Raw genomic sequence first — 24,828 nt, forward strand, 5'->3', positions numbered from 1 at the left:
ATAAAGGGCAGGACCTACCCCCCCAGACTGATATAAAGAGTGAAACCTACCCCCCCCAGACTGATATAAAGAGCGCAACCTAGACCCCCCAGACTGATATAAAGAGCGCCACTTACCCCCCGCACAGACTTGTATAAAGAGCGCAACCTACCCCCCGCCCCCCAGACTGATATAAAGAGCACCACCTACCCCCCGCCCAGACTGATATAAAGAGCGTCACCTACACAACATAACAGCTTAGAGTGTCAAATTAAAATCAGAATTGTGTGAGTTACAGGATGCGCCACCCCTCCCCCCACACGGAGATCACAGCAGTCAAGGCTGGAAATAAGAGCAACAAATCAAGTGGGAAAAGTCATTATCTTGTCTGGTTTCACTATATGGCAAATTGTTTGTGGACCTCCCCCCCCCCCAAATGATGGGGTTCAGGGTCCTGGTAACCTCTGTAACGGAATTGCCGCCCCACACCGTGTTTGTGGGTTTCCGTCAGTATACGGCTTCCTCCAGTCTGGACATAGAGATTCCAGCCGCCCCCCCATACAAAGATAGCCGAAAACTTAGCTTGTATGAGTCTGACAGCAACTCACTCTTTATTATAACACAGGCACAAACAGATATACACTCAGGGGACAATCCCCCCTCCCCCTCCCTGCATAATGACACACTGGGCGGGGAACTACATTCCGTAACACGACACACAGCTGTATATTCAACTTTCCAACAGTAGACAGTCTTTAGGAAGGGCTGCTGGAGAAATCCCCCCTCCCCTCTAGAAGCTAATCCACATATACATCCCATAATAAGTTCATCTTTAAGGCAGACAGAACAACAATAGAACAAAGGAACACAGGTACATAATAATAACAAACCCCACCCCCGCTTCACTATCTAGCCCCACCTCCCTCACTATCTAACCCCACCCCCGCCTCACTAGCAAGGGTCTATGAGACACTCCTGCAATAATCTGAAAAGTCAAATTGTTCATCTTCATATTTCCTGAGGGACATTGTTCAGAAATATTATTGTCCCAGGTGAGTAATCCAAACCACATTCAGTGTCCATGAAGTCCATCATTTCCTTGGCCACCCTGAGCCCCTAATATACACAGGGTGACTTACACATAGGAGGGGCCTAGGGGGCGGAGACAGGGATTTCCCAACCTCTCTAAGGTAAGCTGGGTTCCACAGCCCCCCAACCAAAGTGACTCCCGTCACATCCTCCATCATACAAAGACATTGGAGACAACTGAATTGTGCTCTTCCAACCTTGTAACAGTTTGTTGGAGACCCTTTTCTGTTCCAGCACAACTGTCCCCTCCCCCATGTACAAAGCACGACTGTCCCCTCCCCCATGTACAAAGCACAACTGTCCCCTCCCCCATGTACAAAGCATGACTGTCCCCTCCCCCATGTACAAAGCACAACTGTCCCCTCCCCCATGTACAAAGCACGACTGTCCCCTCCCCCATGTACAAAGCACAACTGTCCCCTCCCCCATGTACAAATCACGACTGTCCCCTCCCCCATGTACAAAGCACAACTGTCCCCTCCCCCATGTACAAAGCATGACTGTCCCCTCCCCCATGTACAAAGCACGACTGTCCCCTCCCCATGTACAAAGCACGACTGTCCCCTCCCCCATGTACAAAGCACGACTATCCCCCCCATGTACAAAGCCTGACCTCACCCCCTACTGATCGCCTGACCTCACCCCCTACTGATCGCCTGACCTCACCTCTACTGATCGCCTGACCTCACCCCCACTAATCGCCTGACCTCACCCCCTACTGATCGCCTGACCTCACCCCCCACTGATCACCTGACCTCATCCCCCACTGATCACCTGACCTCACCCCCTACTGATCGCCTGACCTCATCCCCTACTGATCGCCTGACCTCACCCCCTACTGATCGCCTGACCTCACCCCCTACTGATCGCCTGACCTCACCCCCTACTGATCGCCTGACCTCACCCCCTACTGATCGCCTGACCTCACCTCTACTGATCGCCTGACCTCACCCCCACTAATCGCCTGACCTCACCCCCTACTGATCGCCTGACCTCACCCCCCACTGATCACCTGACCTCATCCCCCACTGATCACCTGACCTCACCCCCTACTGATCGCCTGACCTCATCCCCTACTGATCACCTGACCTCACCCCCTACTGATCGCCTGACCTCACCCCCTACTGATCGCCTGACCTCACCCCCTACTGATCGCCTGACCTCATCCCCTACTGATCACCTGACCTCATCCCCTACTGATCGCCTGACCTCACCTCTACTGATCGCCTGACCTCACCTCTACTGATCGCCTGACCTAATCGCCTGACCTCACCCCTACTGATCGCCTGACCTCACCCCCTACTGATCGCCTGACCTCACCCCCTACTGATCGCCTGACCTCACCCCCTACTGATCGCCTGACCTCACCCCCTACTGATCGCCTGACCTCACCCCTAATGATCGCCTGACCTCATCCCCTACTGATCATCTGACCTCATCCCCTACTGATCACCAGACTTCACCCCCACTGATCGCCTGACCTCATCCCCTACTGATTGCCTGACCTGGGCAGAGGAGGAGTGGGCGGACGTAGCGGAGAAGTGGGCGGGTGTAGCAGAGGAGTGGGCGGGTGTAGCAGAGGAGCGGGCGGGCGTAGCAGAGGAGCGGGCGGGCGTAGCAGAGGAGCGGGCGGGCGTAGCAGAGGAGCGGGCGGGCGTAGCAGAGGAGCGGGCGGGCGTAGCAGAGGAGCGGGCGGGCGTAGCAGAGGAGCGGGCGGGCGTAGCAGAGGAGCGGGCGGGCACAGCGGAGGAGTGGGCGGGCACAGCGGAGGAGTGGGCGTGGCGTAGTGAATCTCTTCTTACCCTCTTCGCTCAGGCTGAGGTTCTGCAGAGACTTGTTGAGGTTTCGCGGTGTGGAGACTGCTCGGATGTTGCCGTAGGAACTGACAGATCGCAGGCGAGGGGTGCTGGGAGATTCCCGCACTGGCGTCAGGCTGCCGGCCTCTGAAATGGTAGAAGTGGGTAAGTTCTACGCTACAATGGAGGTCATACAGGATCTTGTAGAACAGATCACAAGCAGCCAAACTACCGAGACTACCTACCTGTAGAGGCCAAGACTACCTACCTGTAGAGACCAGAGACTATCTTCCTGTATGGGCCAGAGACTACCTACCTGTATGGGCCAGAGACTACCTACCTGTATGGGCCAGAGACTACCTACCTGTATGGGCCAGAGACTTCCTACCTGTATGGGCCAGAGACTACCTACCTGTATGGGCCAGAGACTACCTACCTGTATGGGCCAGAGACTACCTACCTGTATGGGCCAGAGACTACCTACCTGTAGAGGCCAGCGACTACCTACCTGTAGAGGCCAGAGACTACCTACCTGTAGAGGCAAAGACTACCTACCTGTAGAGGCCGAGACTACCTACCTGTAGAGGCCGAGACTACCTACCTGTAGAGGCCAAGACTACCTACCTGTAGAGGCCAAGACTACCTACCTATAGAGGCCAAGACTACCTACCTGTAGAGGCCAAGACTACCTACATGTAGAGGCCAGAGACTACCTACCTGTAGAGGCCGAGACTACCTACCTGTAGAGGCCGAGACTACCTACCTGTAGAGGCCAAGACTACCTACCTATAGAGGCCAGAGACTACCTACCTGTATGGGCCAGAGACTACCTACCTATAGAGGCCAGAGACTACCTACCTGTATGGGTCAAAGACTACCTACCTGTAGAGGCCGAGGCTACCTACCTGTCGAGGCCGAGGCTACCTACCTGTCGAGGCCGAGACTACCTACCTGTAGTGGCCGAGGCAACCTACCTGTAGAGGCCAAATCTATTTACCTGTAGATGCCGAGACTACCTACCTGTAGAGGCCAAGACTACCTACCTGTAGAGGCCAAGACTACCTACCTGTAGAGGCCAAGACTACCTACCTGTAGAGGCCAAGACTACCTACCGAGACTACCTACCTGTAGAGGCAAAGACTATCTACCTATGTAATATAAATAGAAGAAAAATTTCCGCGCTAGATGTGACAGAAAACCAAATGATTAAGAACAATAGTGAGCAGCTGGCACAAAATCAACTAACAGTGATTCAAAAAATACAATAAAAACCAAAAAGTGCAGCGCTGAAATCAGTATACAATTATATAGCTGAAAAGCTCATATAAAGAAAACAAAAAAGGAGAGGGGATAATGTCCAAATGAATAGTCCCAATATTAAGTGCAGAGATGTGAATCCACGTGCAAATTAACTTTCTTCCAGTGACACCAGGGAAAAGTGTAGGAAGGGGACACCCTTGTGCTCAGGTATAACAAGCAGCTTACCGAAATTCCGTGGCTGCTCAATTTAATGAGACAGCCTCTCCCAGCTAGTAGTAAACCAGTAGGTCAACCGATATCAAGCTCAGGTGCTTCGAAAGACTCCAAAAGCCGAAAGCCGTTTCCGGTGTGTTGTTAAACCGATCACATTAATATGTGGCACACTTGGAACTTCTCATATACTCCATTGAACGTAAAGCCATATGTAGAAAGAAACAGAGGCCCATAGCGTAATCCCGTAAACCAATAGGTAAATTTATTTAAAAAACTACTTACAATTTAAAAGACAAAAACAGGCATGTAGTATGTGCCGGTCATGGATCTAACCGCGGCGTCCCGCAAGTCTCCAGATCAGCATATGGATAAACAGCCGGCTTCGTTGGGGGGCGTGTGGACGTTTATGTCTGGGATCGCTCCCAGGGATAGCCTGGGAGAGGCTGTCTCATTAAATTGAGCAGCCACAGAATTTCGGTAAGCTGCTTGTTATACCTGAGCACAAGGGTGTCCCCTTCCTACACTTTTCCCTGGTGTCACTGGAAGAAAGTTATTTTGCACGTGGATTCACATCTCTGCACTTAATATTGGGACTATTCATTTGGACATTATCCCCTCTCCTTTTTTGTTTTCTTTATATGAGCTTTTCAGCTATATAATTGTATACTGATTTCAGCGCTGCACTTTTTGGTTTTTAAAGACTACCTACCTGTAGAGGCCGAGACTACCTACCTGTAGAGGCCGAGACTACCTACCTGTAGAGGCCGAGACTACCTACCTGTAGAGGCCGAGACTACCTACCTGTAGAGGCCGAGACTACCTACCTGTAGAGGCCGAGACTACCTACCTGTAGAGGCCGAGACTACCTACCTGTAGAGGCCGAGACTACCTACCTGTAGAGGCCAGGACTACCTACCTGTAGAGGCCAGGACTACCTACCTGTAGAGGCCGAGACTACCTACCTGTAGAGGCCGAGACTACCTACCTGTAGAGGCCGAGACTACCTACCTGTAGAGGCCGGAGATGGCAGATGATAGTTCTTCTCCTCCTCCATGAACTGCAGAGCCACCGTACAGAAATTACTCTCATATTGGACCACCAGATGACTGAGCGCCACCACCAGCTCCTGAGGGGACACAACATATGGAAAGAAATGTCTGAAATAAGAACTGTCTGTGTTGCCACAAATCAACTAGTCCATATACCAGCTCCAACCTTCCAATGCAAAGTCTGAATATGAACATTGCTACAAAAGAGCAAAGCAAAACGTTCTGATTGGCACATCCAATGTCATTCAGGTACAGGTTAGTGATGGCTGCAAAGATCCGCACCGAGTCCAAATGGGCGCAGCTGATTGGCTTGGAAAGTTGAGATCATTTTTTTTATCGGTTTGGTCTTATTCTGGGTCAGTGAGCCAAAGTATTGAAATTCCAACTCTATGCTGAGCTCTCCCCTGCAGTACCTCTTCCTCTCCACAAGATGTCCTCATTCTTCAGCACTAAAGCAGGAAGACTTAGGAAGGGCTGTCCTGGCCCCACCCCCAACATGGCACCTGCACTCAGTCTATTGTCATCTGCATCGTCCAGGACCTCCTCCTACCATCAGAGGACCGAGGAGGAAACGACACCTGCGTGTCACATGACTCCATTCCATATATGGTGTGCCCCTGTACTGCAGCCCGCAGGGCAGACAACACATCCTGTATGTTCAGTGCGGCAGGCGCGCGCGTTGTCAGCTCAGCAGGAAGTTAGGACTTCACTGGACTCCGGGTATTTTTTCTTTACTTATACCGGTTTATTCTGGCGCCACGACTGCTGCCCCGGGTCTCCTTCCTCTTGTACCATTCTATTGGGCCACCCCTGTATGCAGGGATGAGAGTTAGGTCTTCCTACACTGTGTATATCAATAGAAACACACAGCCCCATAGCCTATGATGACAAGGCACACCCCTCCCCCTCCTTCAAGCTAACATGTACTGGAGAGATGTGCTGAAATTTTTTTTTTTTTTTTTTAACTTTGCACTGAAATATAGATTAAACTACTATGTAACCCCTTCACCTCCAGATGATTTACCCCCCTTCATGACCAGGCCATTTTTTGTGATTCGGCACTGCGTTCCTATATACAATTGCGCGGTCGTGCGACGCTGTACCCAAAAACAATTGATGTCCTTTTTTCCCCACAAACAGAGATTTCTTTTGGTGGTATTTGATCACCTCTGCGATTTTTTATTTTTTGTGCTATAAACAAAAAAAGAGCGAAAATTCTGAGCCCCCCCCCCCCAATATTTATTTATCTGCTATAAAACATCCAATAAAAAAAATGTACAAAAATCAAATTTCTTCAACTTATTCCAATCTGTATTTTGCTACAAATCCCCATAATCGTTTATTGATTGGTTAGTGGAAAAGTTATCGCGTCTACAAACTATAGGATATATTTATTTAACCACTTCCATACCGGGCACTCCCCCCCTCCCCAATACCGGGCACTTCCCCCCCCGCCTCAATACCGAGCCCTTTCACCCCCCTCCCCCCAATACCAGGCACTACCCCCCCGCCCCCCTCCCCAATACCGGGCACTTCCCCCCCAATACTAGGCACTACCCCCCGCCCCCCTCCCCAATACCGGGCCCTTTCACCCCCCAATACCAGGTACTACTCCCCCCTCCCCAATACCGGCCACACCCCCCCCAGGCCAATTCTCAGCTTTCAGCCCTGTTACACTTTGAATGACAATTGCGCGGTCATGCTACACTGTATCCATGACATTTTTTCACACAAATAGAGATTTCTTTTGGTGGAATTTAATCACTGCTGGGTTTTTTATTTCTTACAAAGAAAAAAGACAGAAAATTTTGAAAAAAAACTGAATTTTTGTAAAATCTTACCTGTAAAATTCCTTTCTCTGAGTCCTCCGACAGTCGCCGCCTCTTCATATTCATCACCAACGGGGTTATTGACCTTTTCTCCGCAGGAGTAGCTAGGCAACAAAATTTGTTAATATCAAAGCTTTTAGCATATCCCACCCCCAGGGGGTGGTCCCCTCAGTCAATACCTCCCTGCTTCCTGCATTCTCAACTCAGTTTCAGTAGCATAGCAGTAGAGTACATAAACAAACCCCAAAAGAGGGGCGGGGGCGGCGACTGTCGGAGGACTCAGAGAAAGAAATTTTACAGGTAAGATTTTACAAAAATTCAGTTTTCTCTTACGTCCTCCGACAGTCGCCGCCACTTCATAATCTTCACTAATGGGGACGTCCCATAGCAGTGTAGACATGAGGGGTGGGAAAAAACGCAGCCGCGCCTAAAGCAACGCAATACCCACATCAGAGAAAAAGGAACCTTACCAAAGTAAGAAAACCAACTGGGCAACAGGAAAAACGTGCTCAACAGGAGCAACAACCCAGGAAAACAAGTAACCTAGGGATAAAGACATCCCAACAGCCAAGGACCCAAAACAAGGGACCCTAAGGCACTGCCGCACTAAGAACTTTGCGGCCAAAGGAAGCATCTGCCGATGCCTGAACATCCACTTTGTAGAATTTGGAGAAGGTGTGAACGGACGACCAAGTCGCTGCCTTACACACCTGGGCCACAGAAGCCTGATGATGACAGGCCCAAGACGTACTCAGAGATCTGGTAGAGTGCGCCTTCACAGGTATGGGAGGAACCTTTCCCTTCAAAGCATAGGCCTGCTCAATGGTCTGTCTGATCCATTTGGCGATGGTAGAAGCCGACGCCGCCATGCCCATCCGAGGTCCCTCAGGAAGGACGAATAGGGAATCCGACTTGCGAAAAGATTTAGTGGACGACAGGTAAACCCTGATCGCCCTAACAACATCCAAGGAATGCAAAGCCACCTCCTTCGGATGCTTAGGCTCCGCGCAAAGCGAAGGCAAGACAATGTCCTCATTGAGGTGAAATTCCGAGATCCTCTTCGGAAGAAAAGACGGGTTAGGTCGCAAGACCACCTTATCCAAGTGAACCACTAAATATGGAGAGCTGCAGGACAAAGCTGCCAGCTCCGACACTCTGCGAGCCGAAGTGATCGCCACCTAAAACGCAACCTTCTTGGACAACAGAGGCAACGAGATCTCCCTGATCTTTTCAAAAGGAGCATGTTGCAACACGGACAGAACAAGGTTCAAGTCCCAAGGAGGCAAAGGCTCCCTCCTAGGAGGGACCAGGTGTCGCACCCCTTGAACAAAGGTGCTAACCAAAGAATTAGACGCCACAGGGCGTTGAAAGAGAACGGACAGCGCAGAAATCTGACTCTTAATTGTGGCCAGCGCCAAACGCTGGTCCACGCCCGTTTGAAGGAAAGCCAACACTCTCGATACCGAACATGAGCGAGGAGAATACCCCCTGGACTCACACCAGGCAAAATATGCCTTCCAAGTACGATAGTAAATCTTCCCCGAAGAGGCTTTTCTAGCCTTGATCAAAGTGGGAATGACCTCAGGGGAGAGACCCCTATCCTTCAACACCTGGCTTTCAACAGCCAGGCTGTCAAAGCCAGCGACTGTAAAGCAGGATGGAATATCGGTCTTTGAGACAGGAGATCTTCTCGAAGAGGCAGACGCCACGGAGCGTCGACCGCCAGATTCACGAGGTCTGCGTACCAAGACCGGCGAGGCCAGTCTGGCGCCACCAGAATCACCGTGTGCGGTTCTGCGGCCAACCTGCGAAGGAACCTGGACAGCAGCTGAATCGGTGGAAAGGCATACATCAGACGACACTGATGCCAGGGCGCCACTAACGCGTCTGAGGCGTCTGCCCGAGGATTGCGCGTCCTTGCCACGAACCTTTCCACCTCGTTGTTTAGACGAGACGCGAACAGGTCCACATCTGGTGAACCCCACTTCGCGCACAACATCTGGAAGACATCCGGGTGAAGGGACCATTCCCCCTGGTCCAGGGTCTGGCGACTCAGATAATCCTCCTGCCAGTTCTCCACCCCCGGAATGTGAACTGCCGTTATCGCCGGGACGTGCGTCACGGCCCAAGACAGAATGTCGGCCACTTCCCAAGCCGCGCGGGCACTCCTGGTGCCCCCTTGGTGGTTGATGTAGGCCACCGCTGTGGCATTGTCCGTCTGCACCCGAACCGGACGGCCCTGTAGCCTGTCCGTCCAACGCAGAAGGCAGAGAGCTATCGCTCGCAATTCCAGAATGTTTTTTTTTTTTTTCCAAAACATTTTATTGAAATAAAATACAGTAGAATGAAATAACCATTGAACAGCAGTTTGAATGGTACAAAGCGTTACAGAAATATCAACAGTAACATCCAAAATACAATATAAGGGTGGAGGAACAAACCACGACACAATCGTACATTGGAGCACATGGGAGTGCAAGACTGAAACTGAGCATGTAGTATATACCTTAAGTAGTGCGGGAACAGTCCTGCTTCCCATACTCTGATGTGGGGCCACAGGGAGAACGTACAGTCAGAGGCCGTGTGGACCTCCAGAGGTGCGGGATGTGTTACGGAAAAGGCACAATTAGGGGCATAGATGGTGCCTCCCATGGTCGGACACCCCCAAGGGGGAACTCACTGTATCCGGACACAGGGGGCCACCACCAAATGTGTGTGATCCGTCTCGGGGTGTGCAATTCCAGAATGTTGATCGGAAGGGAGGATTCCTCCTCCGACCAAGTTCCCTGGGCGGACAGAACGCCCAGAACACCACCCCAGCCCGACAGGCTGGCATCCGTGGTGATCACCGTCCACGAGAAAGGGCGAAAAGACTTGCCCCCCGACACCGCCGGGGACCGGAGCCACCACAGAAGATCCCTTCTGGTATGATGACTCAAGGAGAACCGCAGATCCAGAGATTGCGATCGCCCGTCCCACTCGGCCAGAATCTCCGCTTGGAGACCCCGCGTGTGAAACTGGGCAAAAGGGATCGCCTCGAAGGCCGAAACCATCACTCCCAGACACCTCATACACGTCCGGAGGGACGAGTACTGATTGTCCCTGAGGGACTTGACTTCGTCCTGAAGCGTCCGGAGCTTGTCGTCCGGCAGGAAGACCTTCGCTTGAACAGAGTCCAGGATCATCCCCAGGTAGGGAAGACGAACCGCCGGACAGAGTTGACTTTGGAAAATTTATCGTCTACCCGAACTCCTGGAGAGTCTGCATCGTGATGGACAGGTCGTTCACCAGGCCCTGACTGGTCGCAGACCGAATCAGGATATCGTCCAGATACCCCAGGACAGAAATGCCCTGGGCTCTCAATAAAGCCAGAACCGGCGCAAGCACCTTGGTGAAAACCCGCGGAGCCGAAGCAAGACCAAAAGGTAACGCCACGAATTGGTAATGATCCTCCGCAATGGCGAATCGAAGGTACCTCTGGTGACCCTCGAAAATGGGGATGTGAAGGTACGCATCCTTCAAATCGATGGAGGCCATGAATTCCCCCGGAACCAGGGCAGCCACCACCGAGCGCAGGGATTCCATGCGGAACTTGCGAACCCGCACAAAGCGGTTCAGAGCTTTCAAGTCCAGAATCGGACGAACCTTGCCCTCCTTTCTGGGCACAGTGAACAGATTGGAATAGAACCCCTGAAATCTGTCCCGATGAGGCACCGGAACCACCACTCCCTGGGCCCGCAGGTCCCGCACCGCCAGGTGCAGATCCTGCAAGCGCTCCGGAGATAGCTGAAGGTTTGAGGGGAAAAATCTGCTCGCCGGCCGAGAGAGAAACTCGATCTTGTATCCAGATCGAACGATTTCCTGAACCCACCTGTCCCGAATGCGGTCCAGCCAGGGCTGAAGAAAACCGAGCAAACGTCCCCCCACCCCAGAACTGGGTGAGGGCGTCCCTTCAGGCCGTATTTTTTACGGGCAGCGGACCCGGACTGGCCGGACTTCTGCTTACCCGTCCACGGCTTCTTCTGGGAGCCTTGGCCCTTGAAGGGTTTGCCCTTATAGTGCGACCGAAAGGCACGAAAGGACCCTTGAGAGGGCCTAAACGAGGTATTCTTCTTACCACGAACAAACTTATGCTTGTGAGATTGGGGCAAGAGAGTGCTCTTACCCCCGGAAATTCCCTTTATCAGAGTATCCAAACATTCGCCAAAAAGGCGAGATCCCGCGTAGGGCAAATTAGCCAAAGTCTTGCGAGAAGATTGGTCAACAGACCAACATTTCAGCCATATCAGGCGACGGTTCAATACGTTCAATACATTCAATTGCGTAGCCTATGCAAGGCTACGCAAACATGGCCGCTCGGCTGAGGATTCCTTAGGCAAAGAGAAAATGGCGCCGACATGTGGCCTGATCGATCGCCAACAAAATGGCGGCGTTTGGCGCCAAAACGCCGCGCCATACCACACAGGACCGGCACCATAAAATTTCCGCAAAAAAATGGCGGGCCGCAGTAGCGATCGCCGCACCGCATGTCTAAGCCCAGACTGCTTCATGCATTCACACAGCAGAGCGGGAGAGCCCCCCCTCGCAGCCCACAGACAGGCAGCTATTCCACACAGGAATCCGACAGGGAGCTCAGCATTTACACAGACATGCAGGGTCACACAGTCCCAGACTGACACCCAAATAGACAGGTCCCCACATAGATTTACACTTACCAGTCCGGATGGCGTGGGGAGCCTTCTCCAGCGACCAAACCGCTGCACTGAGGACAGGGAGTGTCGCAGCCAGGACGCAGTGGAACTGCGGTGCGAAACCGCAATGGCGTCCAGTGAGGTAGCCACCTCACAGATAGCATCCCTGCAGCGAACAGGGATGGGTCGTTCAATATGCCAGGGAAACCTGAGCTGAATGCTCGATGGCAGGCTGGGAAGCCCCTGGCCCTGAACCCTGGGATCCAGGGTGGCCAGTCCGAGACCCAGCTCCGCATGATCATCTTCATCCGAAGAAGCTAACGCTGAAAAATAACAGCTAAGTAACAGAAAGAGAAAAAAACTCAAAATAAAATCAAAAAGAGAATAGAGGCTGAGACTGAGAGCCCCAGCACAGGAACAGCCAGCTACTCCTAAGCTAGGCATTAGAAACTGAGTTGGTATGCAGGAAGCAGGGAGGTATTGACTGAGGGGACCACCCCCTAGGGGTGGGATATGCTAAAAGCTTTGATATTAACAAATTTTGTTGCCTAGCTACTCCTGCGGAGCAAAGGTCAATAACCCCATTAGTGATGAATATGAAGTGGCGGCGACTGTCGGAGGACGTAAGAGAAATTTTTTCTTATTTTCTGTAATTTTTCTCCTTCACTGATGAGGAGGTACTAATATGCCGTACTGATGGGCACTGATAGGCGGCACTGATGGGAACTGACGGGCGGCACAGAAAAGCAGGCACTGACTGGCAACACTATGGGCACTGATTGTGGGCACTGATTGTGGGCACTGATCGGCTCTCATCGCCACACACATTGACAGTGTGAGGCGAGGAGAGCCGAAAAACGGCAGTTCCTCATTTACATGTGAGCAGCTGTGATTGGACACAGCCAATCAAATGGGTAAAGAGCCAAGTGGCCCCAGAACCACAAGTGTCAGATCAGGTTCTAGATATGATCTGCCACAGAGCAATCGTCCTGTCGCAGTTTATCTGTGTGAGGCGGTCACTAAGCCGGTTACAGAAAATGATACAATGTATCAAGAAAAATTCCCTGTATGCCTGTATTATACATTGTTACATCCATCCAGCTTGGACCAACTATGTATATACCATACCTGGCTGATGCCACCACTACTACATCGCTACTATACCTCTACTACACCGCTACTACACCTCTACCACACCGCTACTACACCTCTGCCACACCGCTACTACACCTCTGCCACACCGCTACTACACCTCTGCCACACCGCTACTACACCTCTGCTACTACACCGCTACTATACCTCTGCTACACCGCTACTATACCTCTGCTACACCTATACCTCTATTACACCTCTAGTACAGAGATCTCCACTTGCTTGCGGGTCCTGAGGTGTAGCATTGTGATCACAGGAGGTTGGCCGCTCGGCATTGCCGCCATTCAGAGAATTCTTTGCATTTTCTGAAGTAATGGAAGCCATTCTCTGATTGGACAAGGAATAGAGTATGATCTCATCCATTCATGAAAAGCCTTCTGTCAATGGCGCCCATACTGAGGGGCGAACCTTCTGTGTGCAGTACACAGCCGCTTGGCACAGGGCTCGGCAGCTGAGATAACTGGAATTATTCTTTATTCTACTGGTGTGCGCCAGGAGTGTCCTTTGAGCCCCCTGCTATATGCATTCGCAATCGACCCCTTCATAAGAAGGTTAGAGGGTGGATCGTTGTGCCTTTGAAGGTCGTGGCCTATGCCAATGATGTGTCTGTTATTATCTCTGGGATGGAGGAGGCGCAGGAGGTGGTCTCTGTGATAGAGCAGTACACGGAGGCTTCTGGCTCTTAAGTCAATCATGAAAAGAGTGAAGTTTTCTGGATGGGTGAGGAGGGTGAAAGCTTTGAACTTCTGGATGCCTTCCCAGAGCTCCAGCAGGAAATGAAAGCGTTGGGCATCAAATTTGGTCCTGGTGACTATGGTCATCGAAATTGGGAAAGCAGGTTGTTGAATGCCAATGCCAAAGTAGCAAGCTGGAAGAAATGGAAACTGATTAAAACTTACCTGATCCCAATCTTTTTATATGTCAGCTTTGTCTGTATCTTGCCGGAATCTCTCTATGCAAGGGTGTACAGCTGCTTTTTCCAACTGTTATGGGGAAATAGGCTGAACCTGATCAAACGCAATGTAACTTACCTGTCCAGGCGGGAGGGTGGTCTAGGAATGGTCAACCCTATAGTTTTCTTTTCTCTGCTCTTTTTTAAGTACAATCTTAGTAATATGTTGGCAGAGACCCCGCCGGGATGGGTGGGTATTTTTCAATCTTGGTTTAGGCCTTTTCTGCGATGCTGGGAAAATGGAGGGCCAGTGAAAAGTCTGAGAGTCCGACATGGCAAGCTTCTGGCTTATGTTGCCCCGTGTCTGAAAATACTTCGGCAGTGGCAGGTGACAGTGGGGGATATCAAGTCCCTCCCCAGGAAGCTTCTGGAGAAGAGGATTTTGGGCTCTGCTTTCAGTGTGTCGCTGACCTTAAGGGATTGTCCAGGCCCCGTAATGAGGGAGGGGTTGCGTTTAATTAACTTAGGAAGAATCCCTTTGAAGTTTAGGGATCAAGCCTGGCTCGCTTTCCATGGAAGGCTCTATGTGAGAGGGAACCTGAAGCATCGCCCTGTGGATGATCGGGATTGTCCTAGAGCGGAGTGTGTTGGGAAAGTGAAGTCTATGGGCCACTTTTTGCTCCAGTGTCCCTTTAACATAGAGGTGTATAAAAGGGTGGGGAGGACTCTAGGCATCCCCTTTCTCTATCGCATGAGTTATGCGGAGTGGGTGTACGGGGCATTCCCGACTCCCTGGGAATTTTGATTTGGATACACTATTTCTAGTTAGTATAGTTGTCCGTTACTTCACGTGGAATGCACGGTGCCAGATTACCCTGCGGAAGAAAGTCCTCCCTGTCGAGGTGGTGGTTTACGATATTCTGGTTGAGGTTGGGAAGATTCGGGGTCTTGAGAAGGGCAGGGAGCCTCGAGCGGTCTGGATAAGGGCGTGGAGGAATATCAGACCTGCTTTTGGTGAACTGTCCATCTCTGGGTGAAAAGCTTTTTTCCTATGCTATTTCTTTCACTCCCTTAGCTTTTGTTAGTTAATATCTTCTTTTTGAAGAAGGGCTGCATGCATAATGGGAGTGGTTTTGTTTCTTGACCTCGCAGGTTGGATGTCTGGTGTGGTGGTGTGAGTCTTATTAAGATTATTTTCCCCGGTAATGATGTGTTTCATGATGTGAGTTTTGTTTTTGCTGTAAAGGCAGTCTTTGAGAGCAGAACTTGCTATGTATTTTTTTCCCTTTTCATGTAAATATGTATATATTTATTTATGTATATTGATTTTATGCTTATTGATTGCAAGACTTAATAAACAAAATTGGAATTATTCTTTATAGATAAAGTGACCCCGCTGGTCATTAATGTATATCATATACAGTATAAGGGGGGGATGGTCAGTGTATATTATATACAGAGTATAAGAAGGGGGGGATGGTCATTAGTGTATATCATATACAGTATAAGGGGGGGATGGTCAGTGTATATTATATATACTGTATAAGCAGAGGGCGCTCACCTTGCGCACCATTGCGCTGCCATCGTTGATGAGCTGGGCCAGCATCATTGCCACGTTGTGGTCGATCGTTGTGGAATGATCCGTCCTCTCCCCGGAGTTTCCCACAAACGTTCCGAGGGCAAAAACAGCCGATGTGCGGACCTGGATGGGAAGATGATGGCTCAGTATAAAGCATTGACTTCTCCTTTAAGGCTACATTCACATGGCAGCACAGGGGCGGTCATTTCTAATCTCTGCCGGAGTGCAATGTGTGTGAAGAGCCGCCGCCCATTAATCTACAAATCCATGGCTGGGTGCCGCTACACTGCGACTAGAGCCAGCGACTGACTCTAGAGAGATGCTCTGCGTCTGGGGTCTGCGATTCTGCGACCAAAGCGCAGAGTGTTGCTGCCTCTATTAACCGCTGTCCTTCTGTGTGAATGTAACCTGGGAGGACCTATCAGAGACATCCTAACACCTCAGTACCTGGAAAAAGTATTCACACCCCCTGAAATCTCCCACATTTTCTCATGTTTCAACCAAAAACATAAATGTATTTTATTGGGATTTTATGTGATAGACGACACAAAGTGTCCATAATTGTGAAGTGGAAGGAAAATGATAAATGATACAAATAAATCTGTGAAAAGTGTGGCTGCATTTGTATTCACCCCCCTTTACTCCGATACCCCTAACTAAAATCTAGAGGAACCAATTGCCTTCAGAAGTCACCTAATTAGTAAATAAAGTCCACCTGTGTGTAATGTAATCTCAGTGTAAATACAGCTGTTCTGTGAAGCCCTCAGAGGTTTGTTAGAGAACCTTAGTGAACAAACAGCATCATGAAGGCCAAGGAACCCCCCAGACAGGTCAGGGATAAAGTTGTAGAGAAGTGTAAAGCAGGGTTAGGTTATAAAAAATCTCCCAAACTTTGACCATCTCACGGAGCGCTGTTCAATCCATCATGGGAAAATGGAAAGAGTATGGCACAACTGCAACCCTACCAAGACATGGCCGTCCTCCTAAACTGACCGGCCGGGCCCCTACCAAGACATGGCCGTCCACCTAAACTGACCGGCCGGGCCCCTACCAAGACATGGCCGTCCACCTAAACTGACAGGCCGGGCCCCTACCAAGACATGGCCATCCACCTAAACTGACCGGCCGGGCCCCTACCAAGACATGGCCGTCCACCTAAACTGACCGGCCGGGCCCCTACCAAGACATGGCCGTCCACCTAAACTGACCGGCCGGGCCCCTACCAAGACATGGCCGTCCACCTAAACTGACCGGCCGGGCCCCTACCAAGACATGGCCTGCCACCTAAACTGACCGGCCGGGCCCCTTCCAAGACATGGCTGCCCATCTAAACTGACCGGCCGGGCCTCTACCAAGACATGGCCGTCCACCTAAACTGACCGGCCGGGCCTCTACCAAGACATGGCTGCCCACCTAAACTGATCGGCCGGGCCTCTACCAAGACATGGCTGTCCACCAAAACTGACCGGCCGGGCCTCTACCAAGACATGGCCGTCCACCTAAACTGACCGGCCGGGCCTCTACCAAGACATGGCCGTCCACCTAAACTGATCGGTCGGGCCTCTACCAAGACATGGCTGTCCACCAAAACTGACCGGCCGGGCCTCTACCAAGACATGGCCGTCCACCTAAACTGACCGGCCGGGCCTCTACCAAGACATGGCCGTCCACCTAAACTGATCGGTCGGGCCTCTACCAAGACATGGCTGTCCACCTAAACTGACCGGCCGGGCCTCTACCAAGACATGGCCGTCCACCTAAACTGACCGACCGGGCCCCTACCAAGACATGACCGTCCACCTAAACTGACCGGCCGGGCAAGGAGAGCATTCATCAGAGAAGCAGCCAAGAGGCTCATGGGAACTCTGGAGGAGCTGCAGAGATCCACAGCTCAGGTGGGAGAATCTGTCCACAGGACAACTATTAGTCGTGCGCTCCACAAATCTGCCCTTTATGGAAGAGTGAGAAGAAGAAAGCCATTGGTGGAAGAAAGCCATAAGAAGTCCTGTTTGCAGTTTGGGAGAAGCCATGTGGGGGAGGAGCAAACATGTGGGGGGAGGAGCTCTCCTCAGAGGAGACCAAAATTCAACTTTTTTTGCCTAAAAGCAAAACGCTATGTGTGGGGGAAAACTAACACTGCCCATCACCCTGAACCCACCATCCCCACTGTGAAACATGGTGGTGGCAGCATCATGGTGTGGGGATGGTTTTCTTCAGCAGGGACAGGGAAGATGGTCCGAGTTGATGGGAAGATGGATGGAGCCAAATACAGGACAATCTTAGAAGAAAAGACCTGAGACTGGGACGGAGGTGCCCCTCCCCATACTATTCTTTCCTGGCCCCCCTGTACTTTTCTCTCCTGGTCACCCTGTATTGTTCCCCCTGCCCCCCCCCATACTATTTTTTCCTGGCCCCCCTGTACTATACAGTTCCCTCCTTGCCCCCTGTACTGTGCTCTCCCTCCTTTATGTACTGTTACCTCCTGAATCCTGTGCTCTGCCCTGCTGACCCCCTGTACACTGCTTGTCTAAGGTTTGACCCAGATTTGAGCATCTGTATAAAAAAAGCAAGCACGAGTTTCACATTAAGGAGTTTTAATATTTATTCTGTTGCTTAATGCGATTTCTAAGAATATTTGTAGTTATATCTACAGATCGCTGATCACACCGATGTGCCGTGAGCTGTAGATATAAACTATTTCAGGGGTTTCTCGAGGTAAAAAGGTTGCGAAACATTGATTTACATCAAAGCATATTCATGTGTTAGAATGGCCCAGTCACAGTCCAGACCTAAATCACATTGAGAATCTGTGACAAGACTTGAAAATTGCTGTTCACAGACGCTCTCCATCCAATCTGACAGAGATGAGATATTCTGCAGAGAAGAATGGGCAGAAATGTCCTCTCTAGATGTGCAAAGCTGGTAGAGACATCCCCAAAAAGACTCCCAGCTGTAATTGGAGGGAAAGGCGGAGCTACAAAGTATTGACTCCGGGGGGTGAATACAAATGCAGCCACACTTTTCACAGATTTATTTGTATCATTTATCATTTTCCCTTCACAATTATGGCCACTTTGTGTCGGTCTATCACATAAAATCCCAATAAAATATATTTACTTTTCTGGGTGTAACATGAGAAAATGTGGGAAATTTCAGGGGGGTATGAATACTTTTTCAAGGCTCTGTAGCTTTTTACAGTGTGAAGGGTTCTTCTCACCTCTGGAATGGAGTCTGACAAGAGGCTGTAGAGCTTCTCATGGGCACTGTCCCGTACACCACACCAGCGTGCCGAATCAAAGTTCTGCCAGATACGGCCCAGGCAGATGGCCACCCATTGGCGGAGAAGCGGGTGCGGATCATTCAGCTGCTCCAGGCAGATGGCAATCAGGTTTCCCTGCAGACAGGCTTCCTGGGGGGAGGGGAATAAATAGGATTATTAGCAGTAAGGGTGACAGCACTCTGAACAGCAAATCTGTAAAGAGTCCCTTCCACCCAAAGCACATCTCAGTTACAGGAGATCTCGGGGGCCATTACCGGAGCGGGGGGGGGGCAGAGGAGGCCGGTACCCGAGCGGGGGGGGGGCAGAGGAGGCCGGTACCCGAGCGGGGGGGGGGGCAGAGGAGGCCGGTACCCGAGCGGGGGGGGGGGGGCAGAGGAGGCCGGTACCCGAGCGGGGGGGGGGGCAGAGGAGGCCGGTACCCGAGCGGGGGGGGGGGCAGAGGAGGCCGGTACCCGAGCGGGGGGGGGCAGAGGAGGCCGGTACCCGAGCGGGGGGGGCAGAGGAGGCCGGTACCCGAGCGGGGGGGCAGAGGAGGCCGGTACCCGAGCGGGGGGGCAGAGGAGGCCGGTACCCGAGCGGGGGGGCAGAGGAGGCCGGTACCCGAGCGGGGGGGCAGAGGAGGCCGGTACCCGAGCGGGGGGGCAGAGGAGGCCGGTACCCGAGCGGGGGGGCAGAGGAGGCCGGTACCCGAGCAGGGGACAGAGGAGGCCGGTATCCGAGCAGGGGACGGGGACAGAGGAGGCCGGTACCCGAGCGCGGGGGGGGGGGGGGGCAGAGGAGGCCGGTACCCGAGCGCGGGGGGGGGGGGGGGGCAGAGGAGGCCGGTACCCGAGCGGGGGGGGCAAAGGAGTCCGGTATTCGAGGGGGGGGGTCAGAGGAGTCCGGTATTCGAGGGGGGGGGTCAGAGGAGTCCGGTATTCGAGGGGGGGTCAGAGGAGGCCGGTACCCGAGGGGGGTCAGAGGAGGCCGGTACCCGAGTGGGGGGGGGGGGGCAGAGGAGTCCGGTATTAGAGGGGGGGTCAGAGGAGGCCGGTACCCAAGGGGGGACAGAGGAGGCCGGTACCCGAGCGGGGGGCAGAGGAGGAGGCCGGTACCCGAGCGGGGGGCAGAGGAGGAGGCCGGTACCCGAGCGGGGGGCAGAGGAGGAGGCCGGTACCCGAGCGGGGGGCAGAGGAGGAGGCCGGTACCCGAGCGGGGGGCAAGGGAGGCCAGTACCCGAGCGGGGGGGCAGGGGAGGCCGGTACCCGAGCGGGGGGGCAGGGGGAGGCCGGTACCCGAGCGGGGGGGCAGGGGGAGGCCGGTACCCGAGCGGGGGGCAGGGGGAGGCCGGAACCTGAGCGGGAGGGGGCAGAGGAGGCCGGTACCCGAGCGGGAGGGGGCAGAGGAGGCCGGTACCCGAGCGGGAGGGGGCAGAGGAGGCCGGTACCAGAGCGGGAGGGGGCAGAGGAGGCCGGTACCAGAGCGGGAGGGGGCAGAGGAGGCCGGTACCAGAGCGGGGGGCAGGGGAGGGCTGGTACCCGAGCGGGGGGGGGCAGGGGGAGGGCCGGTACCCGAGCGGGGGGGCAGAGGAGGGCCGGTATCCAAGGGGGGGCAGAGGAGGCCGGTATCCGAGGGGGGGCAGAGGAGGGCCGGTACCCGAGCGGGGGGGCAGAGGAGGGCCGGTACCCGAGCGGGGGGGCAGAGGAGGGCCGGTACCCGAGCGGGGGGCAGGGGGAGGCCGGTACCCGAGCGGGAGGGGGCAGAGGAGGCCGGTACCCGAGCGGGAGGGGGCAGAGGAGGCCGGTACCCGAGCGGGAGGGGGCAGAGGAGGCCGGTACCTGAGTGGGAGGGGGCAGAGGAGGCCGGTACCAGAGCGGGAGGGGGCAGAGGAGGCCGGTACCAGAGCGGGAGGGGGCAGAGGAGGCCGGTACCAGAGGGGGAGGGGGCAGAGGAGGCCGGTACCCGAGCGGGAGGGGGCAGAGGAGGCCGGTACCCGAGCGGGAGGGGGCAGAGGAGGCCGGTACCAGAGCGGGAGGGGGCAGAGGAGGCCGGTACCCGAGTGGGGGGCAGAGGAGGCCGGTACCCGAGCGGGAGGGGGCAGAGGAGGCCGGTACCAGAGCGGGAGGGGGCAGAGGAGGCCGGTACCAGAGCGGGAGGGGGCAGAGGAGGCCGGTACCAGAGCGGGAGGGGGCAGAGGAGGCAGATACCAGAGCGGGGGGCAGGGGAGGGCTGGTACCCGAGCGGGGGGCAAAGGAGGCCGGTATCCGAGGGGGGGGCAGAGGAGGCCGGTATCCGGGGGGGGCAGAGGCCGGTATCCGAGGGGGGGCAGAGGAGGCCAGTATCCGAGGGGGGGCAGAGGAGGCCGGTATCCGAGGGGGGGGGCAGAGGAGGGCCGGTACCCGAGCGGGGGGGGGCAGGGGGAGGCCGGTACCCGAGCGGGGGGGCAGAGGAGGGCCGGTACCCGAGCGGGGGGCAGGGGGAGGCCGGTACCCGAGCGGGAGGGGGCAGAGGAGGCCGGTACCCGAGCGGGAGGGGGCAGAGGAGGCCGGTACCCGAGCGGGAGGGGGCAGAGGAGGCCGGTACCCGAGCGGGGGGCAGGGGGAGGCCGGTACCCGAGCGGGAGGGCAGGGGGAGGCCGGTACCCGAGCGGGGGGCAGGGGGAGGCCGGTACCCGAGCGGGAGGGGGCAGAGGAGGCCGGTACCCGAGTGGGAGGGGGCAGAGGAGGCCGGTACCAGAGCGGGAGGGGGCAGAGGAGGCCGGTACCAGAGCGGGAGGGGGCAGAGGAGGCCGGTACCAGAGCGGGAGGGGGCAGAGGAGGCCGATACCAGAGCGGGGGGCAGGGGAGGGCTGGTACCCGCCGAGCGGGGGGGGGGCAGGGGGAGGCCGGTACCCGAGCGGGGGGCAAAGGAGGCTGGTATCCGAGGGGGGGCAGAGGAGGCCGGTATCCGAGGGGGGGCAGAGGAGGCCGGTATCCGAGGGGGGGCAGAGGAGGCCGGTATCCGAGGGGGGGGCAGAGGAGGCCGGTATCCGAGGGGGGGGCAGAGGAGGGCCGGTACCCGAGCGGGGGGGGCAGGGGGAGGCCGGTACCCGAGCGGGGGGGGCAGAGGAGGGCCGGTCCCCAAGCGGGGGGGCAGGGGGAGGCCGGTACCCGAGCGGGAGGGGGCAGAGGAGGCCGGTACCCGAGCGGGAGGGGGCAGAGGAGGCCGGTACCCGAGCGGGAGGGGGCAGAGGAGGCCGGTACCCGAGCGGGAGGGGCAGAGGAGGCCGGTACCCGAGCGGGAGGGGGCAGAGGAGGCCGGTACCCGAGCGGGAGGGGGCAGAGGAGGCCGGTACCCGAGCGGGGGGCAGGGGGAGGCCGGTACCCGAGCGGGGGGGCAGGGGAGGCCGGTACCCGAGCGGGAGGGGGCAGAGGAGGCCGGTACCCGAGTGGGAGGGGGCAGAGGAGGCCGGTATGCGAGCGGGAGGGGGCAGAGGAGGCCGGTACCCGAGCGGGAGGGGGCAGAGGAGGCCGGTACCCGAGCGGGAGGGGGCAGAGGAGGTCGGTACCCGAGTGGGGGGCAGAGGAGGCCGGTACCCGAGTGGGGGGCAGAGGAGGCCGGTACCCGAGCGGGAGGGGGCAGAGGAGGCCGGTACCCGAGCGGGAGGGGGCAGAGGAGGCCGGTACCCGAGCGGGAGGGGGCAGAGGAGGTCGGTACCCGAGTGGGGGGCAGAGGCCGGTACCCGAGCGGGAGGGGGCAGAGGAGGCCGGTACCAGAGGGGGAGGGGGCAGAGGAGGCCGGTACCCGAGCGGGAGGGGGCAGAGGAGGCCGGTACCCGAGCGGGAGGGGGCAGAGGAGGTCGGTACCCGAGTGGGGGGCAGAGGAGGCCGGTACCCGAGCGGGAGGGGGCAGAGGAGGCCGGTACCCGAGCGGGAGGGGGCAGAGGAGGCCGGTACCAGAGGGGGAGGGGGCAGAGCAGGCCGGTACCAGAGGGGGAGGGGGCAGAGGAGGCCGGTACCCGAGCGGGAGGGGGCAGAGGAGGCCGGTACCCGAGCGGGAGGGGGCAGAGGAGGCCGGTACCCGAGTGGGGGGCAGAGGAGCTCACCTGTCCTGTGGTGTAGTTATTCACAATTACTGCCAGAATGAATGCCGTCATGGTGCGGTGCTCAGCCTGGAATACACAGAAGGCTCAGATATATAAATAAAAGATAAGAAAAGGATACAATAAATTAATAAGAAGGAACAAAACTATCATTTATAATAAACCTGAACACCAGAATTGCTAATAAAATGATCCAATTCCACCCCCTCACTGCAAGGGTTAAATGCTCACTGAGTCTAGAAGTGGAGGAATGAGGGTCATTATCTTATTCTCCTCATATACATTGCAGGACTCGCGGTATCACATGGTATGTGATGTCATCAGAGTGAGACTGAAGAGAAGAGGCTTTGGGGGATGGGTCACACAGAGTGGAGGAAGCCGACGATTGCAGCTTATTTCCTAAACACTTTGAGTTAACAAGAACCTTTTTCTGCCCGGAGTAGGGCTTTAACTACCCAGCATCCTCTGCACAGAAAATGAAAAATTAGATAAAAAAAGAAGAGAAGTGATTGGCTCTCAGTTCCCTCCTTTCTTCTTGTGGTAATTATACAAATCACACATAGAAAGTGATTGGTGGGGGAGGAGCTCAGCCAGGATTCGGGGGTCAAGGTTCAGATAACGATTAACTTTTCACTGACTTCCTAATAGAGGAGCGAAGGAGAGAGAACCACAGGGGAACGATCCAATTATAATGGCCCATTATATTTTCTTTATATATCCCTTATATGCCCACTATCTGTCCCTTATATATCCCTTATATACCCACTATCTGTCCCTTATATATCCCTTATATACCCACTATCTGTCCCTTATATACCCACTATCTGTCCCTTATATACCCACTATCTGTCCCTTATATATCCCTTATATACCCACTATCTGTCCCTTATATACCCACTATCTGTCCCTTATATATCCCTTATATACCCACTATCTGTCCCTTATATACCCACTATCTGTCCCTTATATACCCACTATCTGTCCCTTATATATCCCTTATATACCCACTATCTGTCCCTTATATTCCCACTATCTGTCCCTTATATACCCACTATCTGTCCCTTATATAACCATTATATATCCCTTATATACCCACGATCTGTCCCTTATATATCCACTATCTGTCCCTTATATATCCCTTATATACCCACTATCTGTCCCTTATATACCCACTATCTGTCCCTTATATACCCACTATCTGTCCCTTATATATCCCTTATATACCCACTATCTGTCCCTTATATACCCACTATCTGTCCCTTATATATCCCACTATCTGTCCCTTATATACCCACTATCTGTCCCTTATATACCCACTATCTGTCCCTTATATACCCACTATCTGTCCCTTATATATCCCACTATCTGTCCCTTATATATCCCTTATATACCCACTATCTGTCCCTTATATACCCACTATCTGTCCCTTATATATCCCTTATATACCCACTATCTGTCCCTTATATACCCACTATCTGTCCCTTATATATCCCTTATATACCCACTATCTGTCCCTTATATATCCCTTATATACCCACTATCTGTCCCTTATATACCCACTATCTGTCCCTTATATATCCCTTATATACCCACGATCCGTCCCTTATATAACCATTATATATCCCTTATATACCCACTATATGTCCCTTATATGTCCACAATATGTCCCTTATATGCCCATTATATATCCCTTATATACCCACTATATGTCCCTTATATACCCATTATATATCCCTTATATACCCATTATATGTCCCTTATATACCCATTATCTGTCCCTTATATACCCATTATATACCCACGATCTGTCCCTTATATAACCATTATATATCCATTATATACCCACTATATGTCCCTTATATACCCATTATCTGTCCCTTATATACCCATTATATATCCCTTATATACCCATTATATATCCCTTATATACCCACTATCTGTCCCTTATATACCCATTAT

At 53.9% G+C, this 24,828-nt stretch overlaps 1 protein-coding gene across 1 annotated transcript in view; it reads right to left on the reverse strand.

The window, feature by feature from the left end:
- Window positions 1-24,828, reverse strand: part of RPTOR (regulatory associated protein of MTOR complex 1) — a 157,743-nt gene that overhangs the window by 73,282 nt on the left and 59,633 nt on the right. Inside the window, exons 9-13 of the mRNA XM_082271304.1 lie at window positions 22,873-22,938; window positions 18,747-18,938; window positions 15,512-15,652; window positions 5,346-5,463; window positions 2,871-3,011 (exon numbers count right to left, since the gene is read on the reverse strand). Of these exons, the coding sequence (XP_082127430.1) occupies window positions 2,871-3,011; window positions 5,346-5,463; window positions 15,512-15,652; window positions 18,747-18,938; window positions 22,873-22,938 (658 nt within the window). The remainder of the gene's footprint in view (window positions 1-2,870; window positions 3,012-5,345; window positions 5,464-15,511; window positions 15,653-18,746; window positions 18,939-22,872; window positions 22,939-24,828) is intronic.

This window comes from Pelophylax lessonae, assembly GCF_965119305.1.
Source record: "Pelophylax lessonae genome assembly, chromosome: 11".
In the NCBI taxonomy this organism is placed as follows: domain Eukaryota; kingdom Metazoa; phylum Chordata; class Amphibia; order Anura; family Ranidae; genus Pelophylax; species Pelophylax lessonae.